This window comes from Seriola dumerili, unplaced genomic scaffold, assembly GCF_002260705.1.
Source record: "Seriola dumerili isolate Sdu_G_001 unplaced genomic scaffold, Sdu_1.0 BDQW01000052.1, whole genome shotgun sequence".
Taxonomy (NCBI): Eukaryota; Metazoa; Chordata; class Actinopteri; order Carangiformes; family Carangidae; genus Seriola; species Seriola dumerili.
Window position 1 is genome coordinate 16395035 of NW_019174307.1, and position 21257 is coordinate 16416291.

General features: G+C 39.7%; 1 protein-coding gene across 1 annotated transcript; it reads right to left on the reverse strand.

Moving 5' to 3' along the window:
* Positions 1-2088: 2088 nt before the first annotated feature.
* LOC111218494 lies at positions 2089-21238 on the reverse strand. Its single transcript, XM_022740825.1, is given in 23 exon segments — positions 2089-4833; positions 5030-5180; positions 5263-5331; positions 5704-5747; positions 5892-5938; positions 6073-6284; positions 6371-6459; positions 7401-7521; positions 7622-7738; positions 7939-8066; positions 8288-8748; positions 8997-9224; positions 9946-9979; positions 10085-10225; positions 11933-12111; positions 13507-13837; positions 14896-15014; positions 15633-15757; positions 16917-17171; positions 18488-18600; positions 18707-18772; positions 19699-19787; positions 21139-21238. Coding segments are annotated over 22 exon segments (3225 nt in total). The 5' UTR covers positions 19756-19787; positions 21139-21238; the 3' UTR covers positions 2089-4695.
* Positions 21239-21257: the final 19 nt, after the last annotated feature.

Genomic DNA, 21257 nt, shown 5'->3' on the forward strand with positions numbered 1-21257 from the left:
AGAGGAACCTTCCAGTGTTGCACCTAGGATACCACAAAAACACATTAAGGACTTTAATTTGACTGGGCTTTGAGTAAGCAGTAGACAAGAAGCTTATAAGTTCACACTTAATACATACCTGTCCTTATGTCCAAAAATATGGCAAGAAAACTAAATGCAACAGGATAAAAAACACATTTCCAAGATACGATGTTCATGTTAAATCCGTGGTTGAGTTTAAATCCGTGGACTCGGAAAAGGATCAAGTAGATGTGTACTTCCTCTCAAGTCATGTAACAGCAGTGTGAACAGCTTCTTACAAGTTTGCATAGTTCAGAATTCCCCAGACGCAGAAAAATAACAGAACCCCCTGCAGAAATCATTTGTCGATACAGTCACATACTGGTTTCCTGCTTTCCCCCCCGCAGCTGAAGAGAGGTGTGTCACATGGTGCTGAGAGGACAGCTCCTGGCTCAGGTAGATAGGCAGATGGCTCTTGGAGAGAGGGGGGGATTTTTTTTTTTTAATTCTTTCTAATCCTGTTTACTCTAAGCCTTTTAGAAGAGCTCGCCAAGAAGTTACTGGAGCAACGCTGAGAAGGGAGGGCGCTTAGTGTGGAGGAAACGTGGACAGAGAGGAGGGAACAAAGGCTACACAATCAACAGCAAGCAGAGAGATGCAGTGACACATACAGAGATTATGACAGTTTAGTGATTCTTGTAGGCAGATTAAATTTGGAATTAATGACTTCTGCAAGAAATATTAACTATTAATGCCAGTGCAAAGGCTTGAACCCTGGTCATTCAGTTTAAGGACTGTCGCCCAATCAGACAAATGGCAAAACTCACATCCAGCCTGCAGAGATCATAATGACTGTCTGGTGCTCTTAGAAAAAAAAAAAAAAAAGTATCATTAATCTGACTGCAACAGGATTATATAAAGAAAAAAAGTGCTGATCTGGCAATTGCAGATACAAGTTCACCTCAGGGAATTTTTTCTAATCTAGCAAGTTTTAAACAAATCCCACACTCAGACCTCTAAATTACAGTGAATATAAATGTAGTTGGTTGAGCAGTTGAGGTGATGAGCTAAGGCGCGGCAACTAAAATCCTCTCACTATGCATATACGTATATCGACAGCAGTGAGAGTCATGGGCTTAGTCCGGGGTCGACCTTTAACCCCAAACTCTTCCTACGGGGTTTATCCTGTTTTTAAAAGGGAAATCTGCCTCTTCTTATCCTTAAATAGCCGTTATACGCATGTGTGAAGACAGAACAATGGAGCAAGTAATGGCGGCTAACAAACTTACAGGGAAATTCTGTTACTTAAAATATGACTTAAATCTGGCATGTCACCAAATATTTGCGAATTAGCACGAAGTACACAGAACAGATGAGGCTGATGGGAACGTCATTCGTTTTGCAAGTATCTGGTCATAAACCAAGTGAGGACGAAGTGAAATTTTTCACCTGATATGCTCAGAGTGAAAGTCAAGGAATCACCAAAGCCATTAATATTCATCCTCTCATGAACATGAATGTCTGTACGAAACTCAACAGCAATCCTGCCCAACAATTGTTGAGATAGTTCACTCAATCCACAAGTGTCAACCTCATGGTGGCACTAGAGGAAAAGTCAAGGAATCCCCTAAAGTCAAGGAAGGAAGCACACAATTTTGTGCAGATCTATCAGGTAGATGTGAAGATATTTCACTGAACAAATGGAAACTTTGCATGACACTTACAAGTCCTGGATTCAAAGTCTTACTCAAGTAAAAGCACAGAAATATGATCTGATACTTCTGTATCGATAGTAAAAGTACTTGTTCTGCATTTTCACTATGTACAGTTAGGGTTAGGGGTCTGCTCCCTTGAAAACGGTCACAAGATTAATCTGGGGGTGTGTTAATGTGTTAGCGAGATGAATAATGGGGGGAAAAGAAGAAAAACAAAGCTTTTAGTGAAATAATGGATTTTTTTTTTTTTGGGGGGCATTTTTGCCTTTATTGTAATAGTGCAGTGAGACAGACAGGAAAGTCAGGGAGAGAGATTGGATGACATGCAGCAAAGGGTCATGGGTAGCATTTGAGTTTAGAGGGGAAAAGTCTCACTCACAATTTAAAGTCAACTATAGCATGTGAAGTTGTCAAGTTAGATAATATTGCCAGCATTTCGTGCAGTTAAATAGTTATATCTTAGTCTTTCTGCCCCATAAATAAAATACTTGTTTTTATACGTGTCTTCTAATTCCAACGAGAACTTGATCCTGTAACCTGAGATCATGGACGGCTCACAGGGGAGCCAAGTAGGTGTAAATGGCAGTGGCTTTACTCAGTCAAATCGCTGTGCATTCCTAAATGAGACGCCAGTGAAGCAATGTGAAACACTCCTCTGCTCCTAATATCACCATTTCAAAGACCGTGTTAGCAATACCGTGTGCAGACAGTGGACAGGGCTGACCACCCACAGAGGTTTGCTAATGTAGATGCAATGACTGCAGCACAGTGCCATACAGAATGGGAGGGGGATTACTAAGAGTCAGACTGTGAAGGGATCTGACAGACTGAGACAATAAATACACCTAAGCTGACCATGTAACCCTCTGAACAGATTATATTGGCAAGCATTGTAATGTACAGACATTTCCCAATTCAGCCTTATGGCCAAAGAACAACGTTGGCTCTTCTGGTCAAAAAGAGAATTATGACGAATTACAAAAAGGAACCAAAGAAATGGTTTTGCAGAACAAGAGCCAAAGAAAATTTCTAAAACATAAAAAGGAATCAATCAACTGATTTACAAAGCAGACATGCGGTCTCTGTTTTAGTTACTAATCACTAATCCTCATCTTGTGAAAACCAGGAGGGAAAACAGGTCAAAAGTCAGGACTAAACCCAAACATCGTCCACACTTCATCCAGAACATGCTGGGCTTGCTCAATGCAGCTACCAAGAAAAAAATAACAGCGAAATAACAAGTAGTTTGGTCTAGAAGTTTTAATACACCATTGGAACCAAAGATATTTTGGAATCAGCTCCTGTACATTCATCCATCACAATGTCTAAAAAAAAAAACATGTCATCGATGACATCATAAAGGAAAAACACTCTCGACTATCAAGACTATTATCTCTGTTGAGAATTTAAGCAATAATAGTGATGGACTGCAACATCTCTTAGGGTCATTAAAGGTCTTAATTAAGTTAAGTTTTTACCTTGAAACAGCAAACTGTTACATGCCAATGTATGTGCACCCCTTAACTTTTTCCAAATTGCAATCGTATGAAAAGAAGATTCAGAAAACTTATATGCCATATGTAAGAAACCAGAGCTGACAGTGTGAAAATAAAGTATTTTGCGTGAACACAACACACAGCCTTCTATGATTTGGACAGCATGATGGATGACCACTCCTCCCACATTGTGTACCAAAATGTTTCCTCTTAGTCTACAGTGTGTACTGTAGCTATTAGTTTAGTCATTTACACAATAGCAGCCACTAACTTTCAAAGGATTCACTTGTCAAATTTGATCAAACAGAAGAGACAAAAAGACAAAAGAACTTCAATGTCTTGTTAGTATCAAAAACATTTCCAAACACTTTAGTAGAATAGTCTATATTTGTTGATTAAGCAATTAGTCGATCTACATAAAAACTATTCTTATGATCTATTCATGGTTCCAACTTGTTATTGGTGGAGATTATCTTCTTTTCTTCCGTTTGCGTGATGGCAACTTCCATATCTTTGGATTTTGAGCAGATTAAGAACAAAATGGGTGATAAGGCGACATCACCTGGAGCTTTAGGGAAGTGTGACTCGTATTTTTCACTGTTTTATGGAATTTTGTAGAGGAGGCGATGCATCGAATAATCGAGAAAATAATCGGTGGATTAATTTATAATGAAAATAATGATTAGCTGCTAATAGTGTGATATTCTGGTTTAGTGTAGTTCTGCCTATGTCTGCAAATTAAGGTGCTGTGTCTGTGTCTCAATATGATCCCAGTTTAGCTTAAATACAGAGCAGGGCATACAGAGTTTGGCTTCGTTGCAAAGAGAAGATGAGTGAATGATCTTAGTTCACACTGCCGGGTGTCCTGTCTGGCACATGGAAGCTAACAGACCTGTAAATGAGGCACTGAGTGACTGAAGGAGATGCTCTGTTGTTCCATGTATCCAACGGGGGGAAACTGATGGAATTGCCGTTTCATGTTGGGGCAGATTCCAGTTCCTGAGGCTTCAGTGGGATAACATTTGAAAATGAAATTCAGCAAGGAAACTGAAATGGACTTGTACAAACTACTTGCGCAAACTAAGTGTTAAACAGTCACACAATATCTTCTTTGACTTATAATTCTACATAGAAAATTAAATACAAATAATTCATTTCATAAAATGTCTTGCAGCATAAAAACAATCGTAAAAAGTCTTGGGGTGTACAAACATTTGCTTGTCTTGAAATAATGGAATTAATATTAAAAGGATTTCTGGTTCAATAGACAGCTAACTTGTTTCGTTTGAATTAACTGATGCCTTCATATCCACTTCCACAGACAGCCAAAGGTTTATATGGTTTGTTCAAGTCAATGCATAAAACAACAAAATCTAAAAGGAAATATTTTCAGATCACGCTGAAATGTCCATTGCTCAGTATGAGCAGTGATTTATATCGGCTACAGGAATGTGACGCACTGAGCAGTAGAGCTGCTCCTGTGTCTATCTGTTATTATCCAGATTCTGTTGCCGGTAAAGGTTAAGTACCAGATCTCTGATTTCGTCTCGTTTCCTCCGCACCTTCTGCCGCGGGAACCATCGTTGTAGGTTTAGGGGGAGGGCAAAGTGTACCACGGGATCCTGAGAGCAGAGGGACAAGCAGAAGTTGTTTCTCACTGTGAGCATGACTTAAAATCCCTTTGAATGTTGAGCTGAGTTCAAATTTAAAGCTGTTGCTGATTGAATATAGCAGTGGCCATTTTTTAAAACACATCAGACTGTGTGAACCCTAAAAAAAAAAAAATAAAAAAAATAAAAAATGACACAAGTTCTTTACCTTCAAAAAACTCTCAACATATTGCAGCAGATAAAGGCCACAGTCACTGCTGTTGTCCTGAAGGGGAACTTGGCAATGTGAGCTTTTCATCTGATCAGGACCAAAGTCCCTCGATGAGCCACGACGGACCTCCCACTCCGACTGCAAGTACCTGTGAGACAAATATGTTTTAAACACAGAAATAAACACACCAATACAGCTACAGACAGAGGGACCGAAAGTGTCATACTTACTCCCGTAAGAGTTTGAAGACTCGCTCGTGAAGAGAAAGTTTGAGGGAATCCATGATGAGAATACACGGCCTGCAGAGAGAAGAAGCACAGCTGTCATTCAATGCTTGATTCCACATTATATTATTGTGGATCATTTTTCCACATGTACAGGTTAGTGTGCATACAACTGTAAGCCAACCACACTGAAAGATGCTGCTGTAACATGTGTATAACACTACAGACCTGCAAAAAGAAAACAGAGCCAGAGAGGTCTGAACATGCCTTTGACCTGCCCTGACTTTTTGTTTGTAGTCTATGTACTGAAGGACCTATATATAATTTGTTGCAAACAATAACTATGGAAACATAATCTGAGGGGCGTCATGTGAAAAACAGACACAGATGGTCAGATCAGATGGTCAATGTTGCAGAAGAATAGCATAACTCTACCAACACACTCACCTCTTGCAAACAGCCTTTTCCTGGAAGGTCTTCTCTGTGCAGTTCTACAAACAAAGACAAACAAAGAAATAATTACACAGAACAGATGTGGACGAACAAATAAAGACAAAATTGTTAAAAATTTGCCTGTGCGATAAAAGAAAAAATACTGTAAATCATAACAAGCACAAAACAGTATCATTTCTTACCACTCGAACAGGTGGTGGGTCTTTGGTGGATTCTTCTTGAGCCTTTTCTAAAAGATAAAAACAACAACAAACCTTCAGCTTCCCCATCACTGCTATAATCACAGTGTAAATCAAAGAAATGCTTAAAAAATACACAAGTAGTAGAAGAAAGTAATTTTATATATCATTCAGCCAAACCAACCTGTCTCTGTGTTCACGTTGTCACTGTGGTTTAATGTAGGTGGTGTCTCTGTGTTATCATTGGGACTTTTAGATCCTTGAGAGTCATCTTGATCCTGTGACTCATCTGTCCCACCATGGCTCTTTTCTGCCTTTGAGTCTAGGCCAGTCCAGGCCTCAAGTTTTGGCTCATTCAGTCCAGGAAAGCAAATGACAACTAAATACCAATGAGCCCTAAACAGACAAAAGCAATGTGATATGTAATGTGACATTCGAAAACAAATGTCTGTACAATACACCTTTTCATATATTTAACTCACTCCTGATTGACAGGCACAAACAGGAAGTCCTTTTGGAAGATGTCCACATGGCGTGTCCATGTCTTCACCCGTTGGTGCCGCCTTTGCCTCTGACACTGGTTACACACACACACACACACACACACACACACACACACACAACACACACACCACACAGCACCACACAACACACACACACACATCAGCCAACAACACAACACACACACACACAAATACACACACACACACACACACACACACACACACACACACACACACACACACACACACGACAGGGAAACATGTTTTTATAGTGTTTCACAAGTTGTTACACATACACACACAAATACCCGTAGACAGCAGTGTCAGGAAGTTTGAATGTTATGATGCTTCTTTATATACAAGGTCTCTGAATATATTGAACTTGTCTTTCAAGTCTTTGGCGTTGTGCACTTGTTAAGCTACAGGACATGCTAACAGGATGCACTGTCACTGAACAGAAGTAAAACAATTTATGCTTCAATATCCTTCCAAAATATTAAGCTAAAGGTAAAGTTAAAGGAAAGATTAAGGTGATAAATTGTGAAATCATAGAATTGTTTTTTTTTTTTTTATTGTGACAAGAAACAATATATATATATAAATTTACCAACTCATTTGTATGTTGTACTATAACAGAAGAGGAAATAAGACGCCTAAGAAATATGAAGCGGAGTTGAACCAGGTCAAGGTGAGTATGCAGAGTTTGTAGTGCTGCGTGGTCTCAGCAGTGAGCGGATTCAGCTATAGTAAGCTGTGAGGGGGAAAACATCTGTCAGTCTGTCTCTACCTGCACTACTTAAAGCTAAACTTTGTCACACAGTCCTCAAGTGAGTTTATAATCTCTTTAAGGATGTAATGCTTCCATTTTGGTCTCTGGCAGTTAGTTAAGGTGATATATAAAAGCCGATCAGGTGGGAGAAGGCTACAATTTTTGTCAGTGCGCGGCTGTTTCCTGGAGGCAGTAGATACCAGTGCAGACCCAGTGCATACCAAACTTTGCCAGCACTACTTACGAGTCACTGGTGCCACCCTCGCTGGCGTTGTCCCTCCGCGTCAGCTGCTTGTAGAAGAAGCTGCTGAAGATGTGGGAGCGCTCGGCCACAGCAGCAGACACATTCTGGAGAAGGTATCTGTTTCAACACAATCATTTTCAAAGTGGATTTCTTCTCCACAAACACATGAGGAAGCAAAGTAAATTTGAAGACTTTTGTTTGAAAATGTGTCACTTACTTGAGGTAAAAATCGATGATAACATCGTTGAGGAACTGCCCACTGTCAAGGCACTGCAGGTCCTCCATTGTAACAGTTATTCCTCCTTTTAGTGGAGGAGGAGGAAACTGGATCAACCTTAACAGAGGAGGAAAAAATGAGGAATGAAACAGAGGTATCAGAATCCAGAGCAAAAGCCTTGGATCTGTGAATCCCTAATATCTATTATGTTCCTAGTCCTAAAAGTGAACTCTAGTGGCAGCAAAGATCCTCATCTGGGAGTCAAATGCCAATCCCGGCTGGACCAGGCTGCATATGAAATGATGTAGGTAACTTGCCTGCGGGGCAGACCCTGGTGTTTAAATTTAGTCCATGCTGAGTCTGGTTTACACAGGGACACAAAGTATGATCCTTTGGTTCTACGATGGCACAGTGTGTATACAGGGGTGGGTTCCTTCTTTCTCTCCTGTGGAAGGAAATTCATAACAGCAAATTGTACATTGTCCTCCAATTTCTCATGTGAAATAGCACAATTTTACTTTTTTGGAACTTGAAATATTCAAATACACGAAGGAAAGTCACTCTGATTAAACTAGTCATACATCAGTAAACAGATGCATCCTCTGCTGATGTATATGTTGCTTCATTTTATCAGGTCAAAAGCCAAAAAGGTTGGTGACCAAATACCTCAGAGGGATGTTCAAGCTCTTGTTCTTCCTTATCCTCCTCTGGTCTGGGTTTTGTCCCTGTGTCTTGCTCTGGTGCTGTCTCCAGCTCCTGGACTGTCTCTTTATGCAGCTCAACCTCCAGCTGGTTGTGTGGTGTGTTGCTTTCGTCTGTGTCAGAATGTGAATTGCCCTGGTCAGTGTTAAGGTCAGGGTCAGGGTCGGTGCTCTCCAGGCCCAGCAGAGACAGCAGGTGTGAGTCCAGTCCAGTTCTTTTAATCAGCTCTATGCTATCATCCAGAGAAAGAACAGGAGTGTGGATAGCTTCCCAATAATTGAATCTGTCTTCACTATGGGTTACAACAGACTGGTCATGTGTCAGACTGTTGAGACAGTCAATGTCGAGGAGGGAGCGCAATAAAGCCCCCTCCATTCCCTCTAGAGGATCTCTCAGAGTCAGCAGGATGAAGGGACTGGCCTTGCCTGTTGAAATAAAAACATCACAACACCAGTATCATGCACCATGCAGATTTACATTGAGAATAATGTGACATATCAAACAATACTGGAAATTATATCAGGAATTTGTGTAGCAAAAGATGTATCACAGAAATAAGATTTAGAGCGAAGGCAACCTAAATGCCACATCTCCAAAAAAAACATTTAGAGATACGAGTCTGACTCCAAGCACTGAACATGTATTTAAACTGGGAGCATTACAGCAAACTCACCAGGGTTCGTGGTTCCATCTTGTTTGAAACACAGTTTGCAGAGGTCCCGCTGTACAGCAGCTGCAGCAGTTTCTGACAGGCATAACAGAAGGATGGCGACAGGGAAAGGATCCTTATCAACCTTAAAGTGAAGGTCCCGCATCTCCATTTCCTGCTGCTCCCAAACACTGTACCTCCTCAGCTCTTTGCGCTTCAAGGTTAACATCACCTCCACCTGTTCCCTCGTGTCTGGGGTAGGACAAGGATATCAGGTTAGCTTAGCAGCCTGCAGTGCTGGTATCAACACTGTTGTTTCTTTAACACACACCACAGGAATACACCTGGCATTTTCCCCTGACATTGCAGTAAAAGCATTTCATCAACTTATACAACCATATATAATGATTCAATCTCTGCAATCAAAATATGCTATTAAAAAGGTGCTAGAGGAAAAGTTAAGCGTTCACATACAGTTATTTGGATTTATCAACAGTACGCTGATGGCATGGCTAAAAATCTCAATACAATTTTGCTGTGCAAAAAAAATTGCAGAGCTTCACTGTCTACATCCTGTAAATAATTGAGAAACTTCTCAAGGCTAGAACCAAGGCTAAAGTAACCAGGCATTCTTTCATGTAAGGTTATTAAGTCTTGATTTGTTCTTACACTCAAGTCAAAATCAAATGTCATGGGATATCCACATTAGTTCCCTGAAGGGGAGATTTCACCGGGTGGTGAAAGTGCACAAGGGCCTTGAGGGTCTAATCCAAGAACAGACACTTTACTATCTGAAATAGACCACTAAGCTGGGGGAAGATGGTGTGCAGACAGCATGGCCAAAATAAGATGCGACGGGTCTCTCTTGGGTCAGAGTTTATACAATCCAGACCAAAGGTCACAGGCGGACCACAGCCGCTCTACAAACACTGCGATTCTACTTCAGTGTTTAAAAACTATTCAAAAGTTTTACCTTTCAGTGGGATGATGATTTCATGGTCTGCCACCTGTGAAAGGAGAGGAAAACATTAGTTGCATTTCATGTCCTGGAATGATGATTTGAATACCTGATGTGAACAGCAAAATGCATGTTTGTGGCTCAGTCAGGTTACCATAATGTCTCCATTGGCCTTCCCGCAGTAACTTCCACAGTACAGGGTAGAGAAGGCTAAGCCCATGCAGGAGTAGTCTACAATGGGGGTGGGAGAGAGTGCCACTGAACCAAGAGGCTCTTCTTCAACTACATGCAGCACCTGCAACACACACACACATACAACAGTTTGTGATGCAAACACTGTTGGTAAATCAGCATGATAAATAATACAGATAATACAGATCTAACAATACGATCATGCAATCTGCTTAAATCCAATAATGATAAGAAGGTTATTTTTTTCCAATTTCAATAATGTAAAGCTATTATGTGTAGGATTTGGAAATTCTTTACTTTGGCGCCATCAAGTGGCAGTACCAGGAATGACACTATTGTTGACTACTGAATGCAGCTATTTTTATGCATAAGAAAAGTGTCTTGTCATCAAAACACCTCATAATAATAACCAAACCCTCTGAAGAATATCTTGTTACAATGACAAAACTTCAACATTTAAGCAAGAACAACCTTTCCCATATAGACAAAATAAAAGCAGTGTTGCCACTACCAACCTCAGTATAGGTTCATCATCAGTAAGAGGACTCTCATGTAGCACTTTTTCAAGTCAGACAATCCTCTCAGCAAGAGAGCAAACTTAAAGGGACATCAGTGTAGTTTCTGAGATCCTGCTGCACTTATGACTAAGAATTACGTCTCACAATTGAAGTAAGGATTATTTTTTTCCACTTCAGTATCTCATGATTGCTTTCATTCGTGAAATACTAAATCACACAGATTTGATCTTTACTTGTGCATATACACAAATATGCCCAAATAAGAAAACTTGTGTGACATTTATTCACAAATCCCATTTCAGAAAAATCCTGACTTATAACCATTTCTCTGTCTGGCCTTTCAAAGAAAAAATAAAAAACATTAATGAATGAGACTTAATATCTTGTTTACAATGTTGCCCAGCACATGTGTTATCTTCTTTCTCTGGCCATCTCTGGACAGCTTCTCACACAACAACAAAAATAATATCTTCATACGTTATTTAAAATGCAGTTAATTCACACTGGGTACCAGAGTAGAAGGGGGCTAAAAATCCCTCTCCACCTTTCATGTCTGACTAAAACTTGCTACAACAGGTAACTCTGCTATCTGCTCTGTCAGCTGAATGATAATGAAGCTTGTCTGAAGTTCATGTTAGCTCAAGGTTTTTGCACTCAGCTGCTCAGCCCTACCCCCAACAAACACAAGCGTTTTCATCTACAGCTGAGTGTAAAATGTGAGCTGGGCCTGAAATTTGGGGGCACTATCACAGAGACATGCATTAATCTTTTCTGATTCATCTCCTGGAGTTTGTGGCATAAAATAACATGGTAGCAAGAACCAGAAAAAATGGTGCATATGTTGAGAATAACCAGAATTTTCCTTTGAATTTATTCCAAGAGCCTTCTCTTACACGACTCGTGTCTGTTCTAATCTCGGTGAGTCAGGCACAAACTAAGTGGCCGTTACACAGGGAAGCATTCTCTCATTTGTTTCAGTCAATTAGTGGGTGGTAAGCAGGACCCCCTGGGGTGAGGTAAAACCGTATGCCCTGCATGATGTCTCTAAAACACCCCCCGTGATGTCATGCTAATCTGGGCATTAACTCAGCTCGGTTTAGAAACCTGTACAAGGTTGTTTCCTATGCGTAATGTGAAATGACACAGAGCCTGTAACCCTTTGAAGAAACTAGATTCTTTCACATTACAACCTCAACATAAAAATCAAAACCTGCATTCTTGAGATTATTTTAATATGTTTCGGTTGTATTGAGGTGCGGATCAAATATAACACAGGGACACATTCTGCCAACCTGCATTTGCTGTACCTCAGAAGCTTCTTGCTGCTTGACCACAGCTTCCTGTGAGGATTTGCCCTGTATTACTGTGTCTTCTTTTCTATGGACCGCTGGGCTGCGGTTCTCAGGAACATCGCCGCTCTCATCATCATCATCATCATCATCACCATCATCATCATCACTGGACAGCACAACTGAAATACAAGCATGAAGATGAACACATCAGTGTGCCGTTTACTTGGAAATAAGGCTTAAAGACAATCACAGTCCCAAGCACATCCGTGCCCTTATTTGACACTGCGTGTAATGGGCTTTGTAAGAGAGCAAGGGAAGTAGTAATCCTAGAAAACACATGTGGATGCTTTAAAAAAAGAGGAATCACAGTAGCTAATAAGATGCAGGACACACCCACACGGGCAGCGAAAAAATAGTTTCAAGACAAAGTAACAATAACTCACAAAAAAAGATATGATCCTCAAAAAGATGCTCACCTCAAATGACGGAGGAAAATATTTACATAGCTTAATTTACTATGTAATTGTCACATAGGACAGAGAAGAGAGTAGTGTTTTGTCTAAAGATGCATACACCATTAGCTTATGAAACAGCTGCAAAACTTAGCAAAGGTTCAACTTGATATGACGTCACCAAAGTCATTTACTTTGGTGACCAAGCAATGTCCATCCACTGAGGAGAAGCACAAGATAACAAGATAAAGTAAAATAAAATAAAAAAATAAGAAAAGCTCTTAAGCTGTTATTGGGTTAAGTTTTTTTTTTTGTCAGACTGCAGTTTCCAAGGTCAATAATTAATGTTCACGCGTTTTAAAAAAAAAAAAAGTTGTTCACATGTTACTGAGCACAGAGTGTTACAGAAAACAGCCTCACCCCTGCTCAGGCTGTAACTAACCACTGTTTGGGTGAGTGGTACCTGACTAATGTCACCCACAGCAATCACTCACATACAGAAAAATCAAAACTTGTTCATTTGATGCCACGTTTGTTTATCCCGCCAGTTTTGACTAATAATTACAGACCAACAGACCCAATGGCTAATATCAATTAATCATAGATTCATCGGTACTGGGTTATACAGAGTGTATGTAGTTTTTCTAGTTTTCACCTTTAAAGTCCGTATCTTGCTCACAATTTCAAACAAATTTAAGAGGTTCTTTACCAGAAATGTTTGATACATCTTTATGTACAGAAATGAACACGTATACAAATATACTGTTGTCAGATTTCTTTTTACTCTCAACCACTCTATTCAAACGGCTGGGAGTCCTGATATTCTTAGCTAAAGGAATATGTGATTATGTAGTAGATAATTTTATTATGCCTGTTCCTCCAAAGTGTTCTCTAGAGTCATTTTCAGACAGCTTGGCCAGAACCTGAGCACTTAGCTTTTAAATCAGATGCTTTCTTGGGTTCTGCTTATATATCGATATCAGGCTCAAGCACAGAAAATGCTAAATGATATCAAGCTACCTGGTGGCTACTCAAGCCACTGTTTCCTCACAGATGGATTCAATGAAATTACCAAGTTTAGAAGCTGATCTAGCATCAGTCTTCCTGTGTTTGTGTACTCACTTGGTTCAGAGGGGCCGCTCTTGGTTGTGCTGTCCTGGCTAGATAATAGACTTTGTCTCGGGGCGCCGATTAAGTCTCCAGCCTCTATACTTGGATTGACGATCGGGACCAGAATTGCTGTTATATCATCTCCTCCCACAGTGAATTGTACAATGCTACGGTCCAGGCTCTCCAAATCGACGTCCTCTCGACTTTCTTCTAGACAAACACTTGCAGGGGCCGGTCCTCCATCTCTTCCATCTTCCCCAGTGAGGCGAAGCACACTCTCACGGTGCCGTTTGGGGCTGCCTGTTCCATTGCACTGGGACTCCGTATCCCTTCTTTTCCTCTTCTGTTGAAACACCACAGAATACAATGCATCATTTTTGTTGTATAATCATCAGACAAGTCATACAGACACATCACAGAATACAGTGCAATGTTCTATGTTCAAGTAGATGAGAAATGGGAAGATTTAAAATAAATATATATATTAAAAGAACCCCTTTTAATGCATGAAATATGTGATATTTGATGGCTTCTTCTGCCGTAAAAGCAATGGCTTTGGCTTTAAAGTATTGGTTTTGTCGAATAGGATAAGATAAAAATCTTTCTGTTAAGTTGCATTGTTTTCAACTGTGCCGTTTTGTTGCTTTATCTCAAAATTTGATCCCTAAATTTCAATTTCAAACATGACAACCATCTTCGACAGCACCACATGCTCACACAGTATCTGCCACTTGGTGCAGGAAGGAGTGGTTGCACCACTGGAGAACAGCTGTGAGTTGGACAGTACTGATACTGGAAGAGAGAAGCCTGTGAGAGAATTGAGATCTCTCTTCTCAATTCTCTCACAGGCTGCATCAGTGATGGATTTTAAAACTTGTTTGACCATTGAATGTGTCATTCATAAATATCGCCGCCACTTGTCATTAGTGTATCCCAAAGATATTTTCTCACCAATTTCACTGCTGAAACAGACATTTTTTCTGTCTATCATTCCGCGCCGAGCATGGAATGATAAACTGTTAAGTGTGGACTATTTGTTCGCTAGCTGCATGTAAAGCATTTCGCTGGGTATCCATATTTTCATACATTTGGCATGGATGCAAACAGAAAACGCCGCGACTTTTACATCAAGGTGATGGCACTAATTTCAGACTTGTGCAGTGCTGGAGTTTTACTGAAATATTACTGCCAAGTAAGATTACTGTGGTGACTATTGTGGAAAAAATATTCAAGGGCTTATTCTGAACATGAGGCTAACAAGAAAATTTCCGCATTTACAGAAAAAGGCACAAGTCTGGGCTTTTATTTTCTGCCTTTTGTGGGAATGAGTTAGGTTTGGTTATAGTTGGTTATCCTTGGTAAGTTCTGAGTTTTAAAGCCTTGACTCTGTACAGTACCCACCAAACTGTGCTGCTGTTCTTTTTCTGGATCAGTCCACCTGTCCTTGATGCTCGCTGGGGAGAACTCATCACAACCTCCTGTATCCTCAGCAGGTTTCCAGCTCACTGACAGCCCACAATCTATATGAGACAGAGAAACAGTGATCAACCTATCATCCTGAAATAAACATAGATATGTCCTGCTAGGACAGATGGCACTAGTTTCAGACTTGTGCGGTGTTGGAGTGTTAGGAAATGAGTATGGAAATGTGACTGAGTAAGATTACTGTCAATCTCCTTTCTAGTAGAGAAAATTACATTTTCTCTCCTAGTAGGACAGAACACGCCCTTGGTTGTATTCACGTGTATCCTCGTGGGTGTGTCCTAGAGGGATAGGAAAAACATTGCTAAATTGTGAACTTGCAAATGAATTTGTGAATACACGTTGGGGAATAGCAGAGTAAATTCTGTTGTGTTTTGTCCAGCATTTGTTCACTCAGTAAGGAAGCAAGGCCAGGAGTGTCAATAAACATCTCAGACTGGGAGAACTCGAACATTAAAAGACATCTAAGAGAAACCCTTCAGCAAGGTCAGAGGAGAGTGGGCAAAAGGAAAAGGTGATGCTTCCCAGGGAGTAAAAAAAATATTGATTCAAGGCTAAAACTAACACCATCAGAATAACTCAGTGAAGTACAATAGAGGTGGAGATTAGCATTACATCAATAACCATGTATCTGAATCCTTCATGTGTTTACCCACCTACAACTTCAGCAAATTTGTAGTCAGCTCCATTGTCCTTCCCTATTATCACCTCCTCGATATCTTTGTTTTCGTCTTTGTCGTCTTCGGCGTCAACATTTTGTAACCTTCTCCTGAGTCTTGACCTGAGGACATGAGAGAAAAATAACACCATGCTTTGATCATGCTGCAGACATTATTCTCATTTTTAGCAAACCCGCCTATCCAGGGCAAAGCTAAAATGCTTTAAAAAAAATGCCGAAACACATATCTGAACCAGAATCTCGAGCTGTGAAATCCCTCTATTATTCCAAATAAAATCAAGTCCTCAGCCTGGAAAATACAGAGAGCCAAGGATGCAGCTGGCCGAGCCAAACACCATTAAAAGCTAATTTCTGTTTAAACTAACCAAAAACAAATAGATGAAATTACCCTAATAAAGACTACCTCCTCCTGCTTTTATGGCTATTTTTGTTCATTATTCAAAAACCACCTACCACACTTTCCTGACTATTGAAGTTTAGTCTCTCTCTTGAGGAAATACCAATACAGCATCATATGTCAGACAAAGCGACATTCTACAACGACAATCATTTTTTTTAAACAAAATGAGCCGACAAGCTGTTCATGCAAGTAGGTTACATTTTCTGACTAATTATTCACAGTCAGGTACCTAAGGCAGTTAGTCTCCCTCTGTCTGCTGAAGCTGTCTATCTATGGGATTATTATTATTGCAGAGACGCTGCAAGCCAGCAGGAATAAAGATGTCCTGTGCAGAAGCCACGGGCAGAACAGGCGGCCACTTTATGCCATTCACCACGCTGTAAAATTCCTGAGCTCCATGCCCATTCAAAAATTACAATTTAAAACAAAAACAATGGCAGTAGTGGGAGAAACTGTTTCAACAATTCACTAAGTGAGCAGCTTTCCTAAATCCGAAATGGGCAGTGTTCAGTGTTGTGGGTGTGAGAGGAAAGTACATTGCTCTCAGCCAAGAAAGTCCAGCATGGTAGAATTACAACTTCTTGTTTTTACACTTCGGTTTTTGTATGGATTGAACCTACAATATATAACATGTAAGTGAGCTTTAGGGATGCTGGTTGGTGGATTTTGTTTTTGCGCGGACAGAACCAGGCTAGCTGTTTAACCTTAGGTCCAGTTGTTATGTTAAGTTAAATGGCTCCCGGCTGTAGCCTTATATTTAACAGAAAGATATGAGTAGTGTTGATGTTCTCATCCAGCTCTCGGGGAAAAAAAGCTTATTTCCAAAAACTTCTAAATATTCCTTTAACAGTGTCTTCCTACCTTTGAGTGGGTGAAGAGTTGGGCCTCTGGTTGTGATTAGGGGTTAAACTCTTGCTCTTATCATTGTTGACCTCCCTCTGACTGGATCTCCTTTCTCTGCAGGTCAGAGGTTCCTCTCTGCACCGACCACTCTCCCTCCGCGTACTTGACATTTGTCCTTCGTTTCCCATGGTATGACTCTGTTTTATCCTTTCAATATATGTCTTGCCATGCTCTGTCTTCAGGACATCTGTCAGGACCAGACAGGGCTTCCTCCTACAGGACGAAACACAGAAATATTTATTCACAATCTCCCTAGATCAGCGTCTCCTCTGCAACATGGTGCCCCATCAAGGTATTCTGACTTATAGCTGATTAACAGGGAGGGGACTGCTCTTGTAGATAAGCTGTGTGTGTAGTCATGATAAGCATGGCCTTGAGTCATGTTGCTTATAAGCAATGTTCCCTTTAAACAGTGCAGCTTGGGGCACTGGGCAAAATTAATACTGTACACACAGGCACAATACATACCTGAAAATGTTGAAAGCTAAGGCAATGGTGGTTTTATGTTTGCCGTTTGAAAAAAAGAATATCCTGAGGTGCCACATGTCAGAGAAAGAACGAACTTGGGAGGAAGATAACCTTTTACACACAAATATACTCAGTCATGTGATATAATATAATCATTGTGCAGTTAGAGAAATATACTCTCTTATCAAAATGCCATGTTAACGTAAAACATACAACTTTCTGTTCTGGTTATGCTTCATCTCAAACATATTGCGGTGTCATGAGTAAAATGCTGTTCAGTTTGTTGTTGGAAAGGAGTTTATTTCCATTTTATTTTAATTATGGATAATTGCTATTAAACATTTAGTTAATTTAATAATACAAAAGATTCTGAAAACAAATACCGGAGGACAAAAGTGCTGCAAGTAAATGCAGTAACAGTTCGTCTTTGTTCAGTATTACGAGAAGGAAAAATCCTGTGGTTGTATTAATGAGCTAAATAGCACCTACTGTGGACACGTGGTATATGTTGGAGAAAAAAAGGCAATGTTATTTATGCTGTGTAGCTTAAAAACAGTGCGAGAACTCTTTGGTGCTTCAGTTTCAAAAATTGTTTTCTCAAACCTCACCTCTCGCCAATTAACATTATACCAATCAAAACAAGTAAAACCACAAAGTCCCCACTGTATTGAAAGGACAAAGCCATAGCATGGTGTTCTTATTTCATAGGGGGAAAAAAACCTTTAAACTGCTTGTTCTTTCACATAACAGATGACCAATATATTTGATGCTCAGTCGCTTCAGAAATTTCTTTTATGGCACTGAAAATGGGGAACACTGGTAAATCACCTCTGTAAGACTTGATTTGCAGAGTGAGTACCCCACCTTGTGAAAGTTTAGGAAACTGCAATGAACAACACAGGAAAAACAACTGACTGAATTCTCAGCCCAGTTTAGTGTGAAAAACTGAATATATTTGTCATTTTCAGCTAATGGGTAGAACAATGACGAGGTATTTGAGTCTGCAATCGATAGCCTAAAATAGTCCATCTGTCAAAACTCTCTTGTCAGCACCCACTAACCTGGCCATTTCCAATGAGACCGTGGCTGCATGTTTGTGGTCAATCACAGATCCATTTTTAGGCTTTGAATCATGATGTCTGAGTTTGCAACCTGCAAATGCAGTCCAGGAAACCTGTTGAAAGGGAAGGAAAGTGTATGTGAGTCTGACTAATAATCCATGGATAGCAATGATAACATTTGTTCATATGGTCAGACAGAGAGCTAAAATGCAGCTGTACCTGTCTGTCTAACTTCCCACATTCTGATGAAAGACCTGTCATGGGGATTTTGAGTGGGTTTTCCATCTAAAATTCACAGGGTGGTTAGTTACCATGCATATCATGTATGACGTGAATTGCCTGTAACAGCCAAGAGTTTGTCAATTCTTCCACAGATGTGCAACTACAGCCAGGGCAAATGTGCAATGCTTGCAATTTTGATCTGTAATCCATTATGTTGAGATTATCTAGTATGTTTTTATGCTTATGGATAGCAGCTAGAATTGAAACAGTGGTCAGTTAATTGGTAAGTCGTTAAACAAATGATTGATCTGCAACTACTTTGTTGATTGATATATATGGGTTGAAGTAATTTTTCAAGGCAAAAATACCAAAACATTCCCCAGTTTCAGGTTCTTGGTTGTGAGGATTTGCTTCTTTTTTTTCCTCTGCCTTATGAGAAATTTTAGATTTGAGACTGTCAAAACAAGCCTGTTCAAGAGATGAAGTTAAGCTTTAAGAAACTGTAACAGGCATGTTTCACCATTTTCTAGAATTTTGTAGACCAAACGACAAACCATTTAACTAGAAGATAAACTGATAATGATGATGATTGAGTTGAAGCCCTAGTAGCATCTCATAATGGAAACTGCAGTATAGTAGCAGCAAGGTAGCAGCTTTGATTATGCAAAAATATGCTGATTGCAGCTGCATAAGCTTAAGGTGTTAACTGTTATCCCTGAGAGTGTTTATACTGATTAACAGAGAACAGCAATATAGAAATCACAAGAAAAAGATTATATATGAGCAAGCAACCTCAGAGTCAAGCCACCAAGCAATCCCAGATCACAATGAGCTTGCGACCAGTATGTGATCAGTGCATAAAGTAAGCATCACCACAGCGTCTTGCCAGGTTGAGAAGCAATTCATGCTACATGCTAAAAGCTTACAAGTTGACATGTATGCCATTAACACTGGATATTTAAAAAAAAAAAAACACGGGTTATACATACCAAGTTATCCTTGTTAACACTAAATGGAATAGTTAAGGCTTTTCTTCGCTCCATCATGGTCTATGATTTGGTAAGGCACACCAAGAACACTGCAAGAGACACATACAAAGAATTAGAAACCAATTGTATCCACCACAGAAAGTCAATGCAGGTATGACAATGTGGTCACAACTGTAAGACATGACATATAGAAAAAGATCCAATCTCTTAGGAACAAATAAGGTATAAGTTTTTGAAAGTTATAAAGATCCTATATAGGTTGCTCACTCAAGTAATTTCAACCAACAAAGATTCACATGTTAACAAACTGTTACTTCATGAAATAGTCAATGAAATGTCAGTAGTAGGGCTGAACAATATGCAAAAAGATCATGTCACTATTAAGATAGATATTACGATTGTAATATGAGTCACGATTTCAGTAGGAATGGTCATTTTTTTCATTTTTTCACTGAAAAAAATATATGTGATTTTGGTTGCCTTGTAATACACAAGCATGTTCCTTTACATCTGGAGAATATGATTTGTTGCCTGGGGCATCTCTGTAGCACCATAATATTTAAATCAATTGTTCAGCCCTAGTCAAAACATGCCTGCTGCAACTTCCCAGAGTGCAATTATTTCAGTTATTCATTTGCACTTGGACAAACTGCGATTTCAATGATATTCCGACAAATTGTTCAACTGTAGTCTGGGATTACATGAAAAGACACAATACACAGAAATTTTAAATCCAAATAAGAACTAAAGCAAGTTCTACACGATGCTTGTAACAGCCTGTCTGACAAGTACCTTAAAAACTATGCTAGTGCATGGAGGAGAATTTGTGCCGTTTTTCTTCTGTTTTCTGCACTTTGAATGATAAATAACTGTTAATCTAATTGTTTTTGAAAGCATCCTCACTTTACTTTCATTGCCTCAACAGTACAGTACTTTGTATAAACCAGTTATCAGTTTTAAAAAATGAACTGCTTACTTGCTGATACAACTGATAACTATTTCCAGTTTTGCATCAGCGACCATGGTGCAATCAGATCAGGTGAAATGATTTTCTATAGTGCTTTTGACAGCGATATATATGGAAGAGAATCAAAATAAATCTGTGTTGGTGAATGTTAAAGTACCATTTTGCAGCTAACCACAAGTTACCCACTTTGCCAAATTAGCAACCACCACTAAAAATGTTTCTTTTGTCAATGAAGCTAGCGTTTATGCTGCACAAATAACACGCTACCTATTCCAAACAGGCTATTCGTTTTATACCCATTCCGTGCACACTCCTATAACGACCAAGTGTTTGATTTTAAAGTTGAATTTCTGCAAGCGCCTGGACAAAACAAAAAGTAGAAACCAGATTAGCTAGCGTTAGCTGACACAGTTAGCCATGTTAATGCTACCTTATTCGAGATGCTAGATAAACGCAGGAAGGGTAATGCTTACCCTATACCGGGGCTCGCTTGGTATTAACAGTGAATATCAGGAAAGTGTACTATTTTCCCATGAACGTCTCCACCAACATCCAGGAACACATTTCGCTGGGTCTGATTTTGTACTTAATA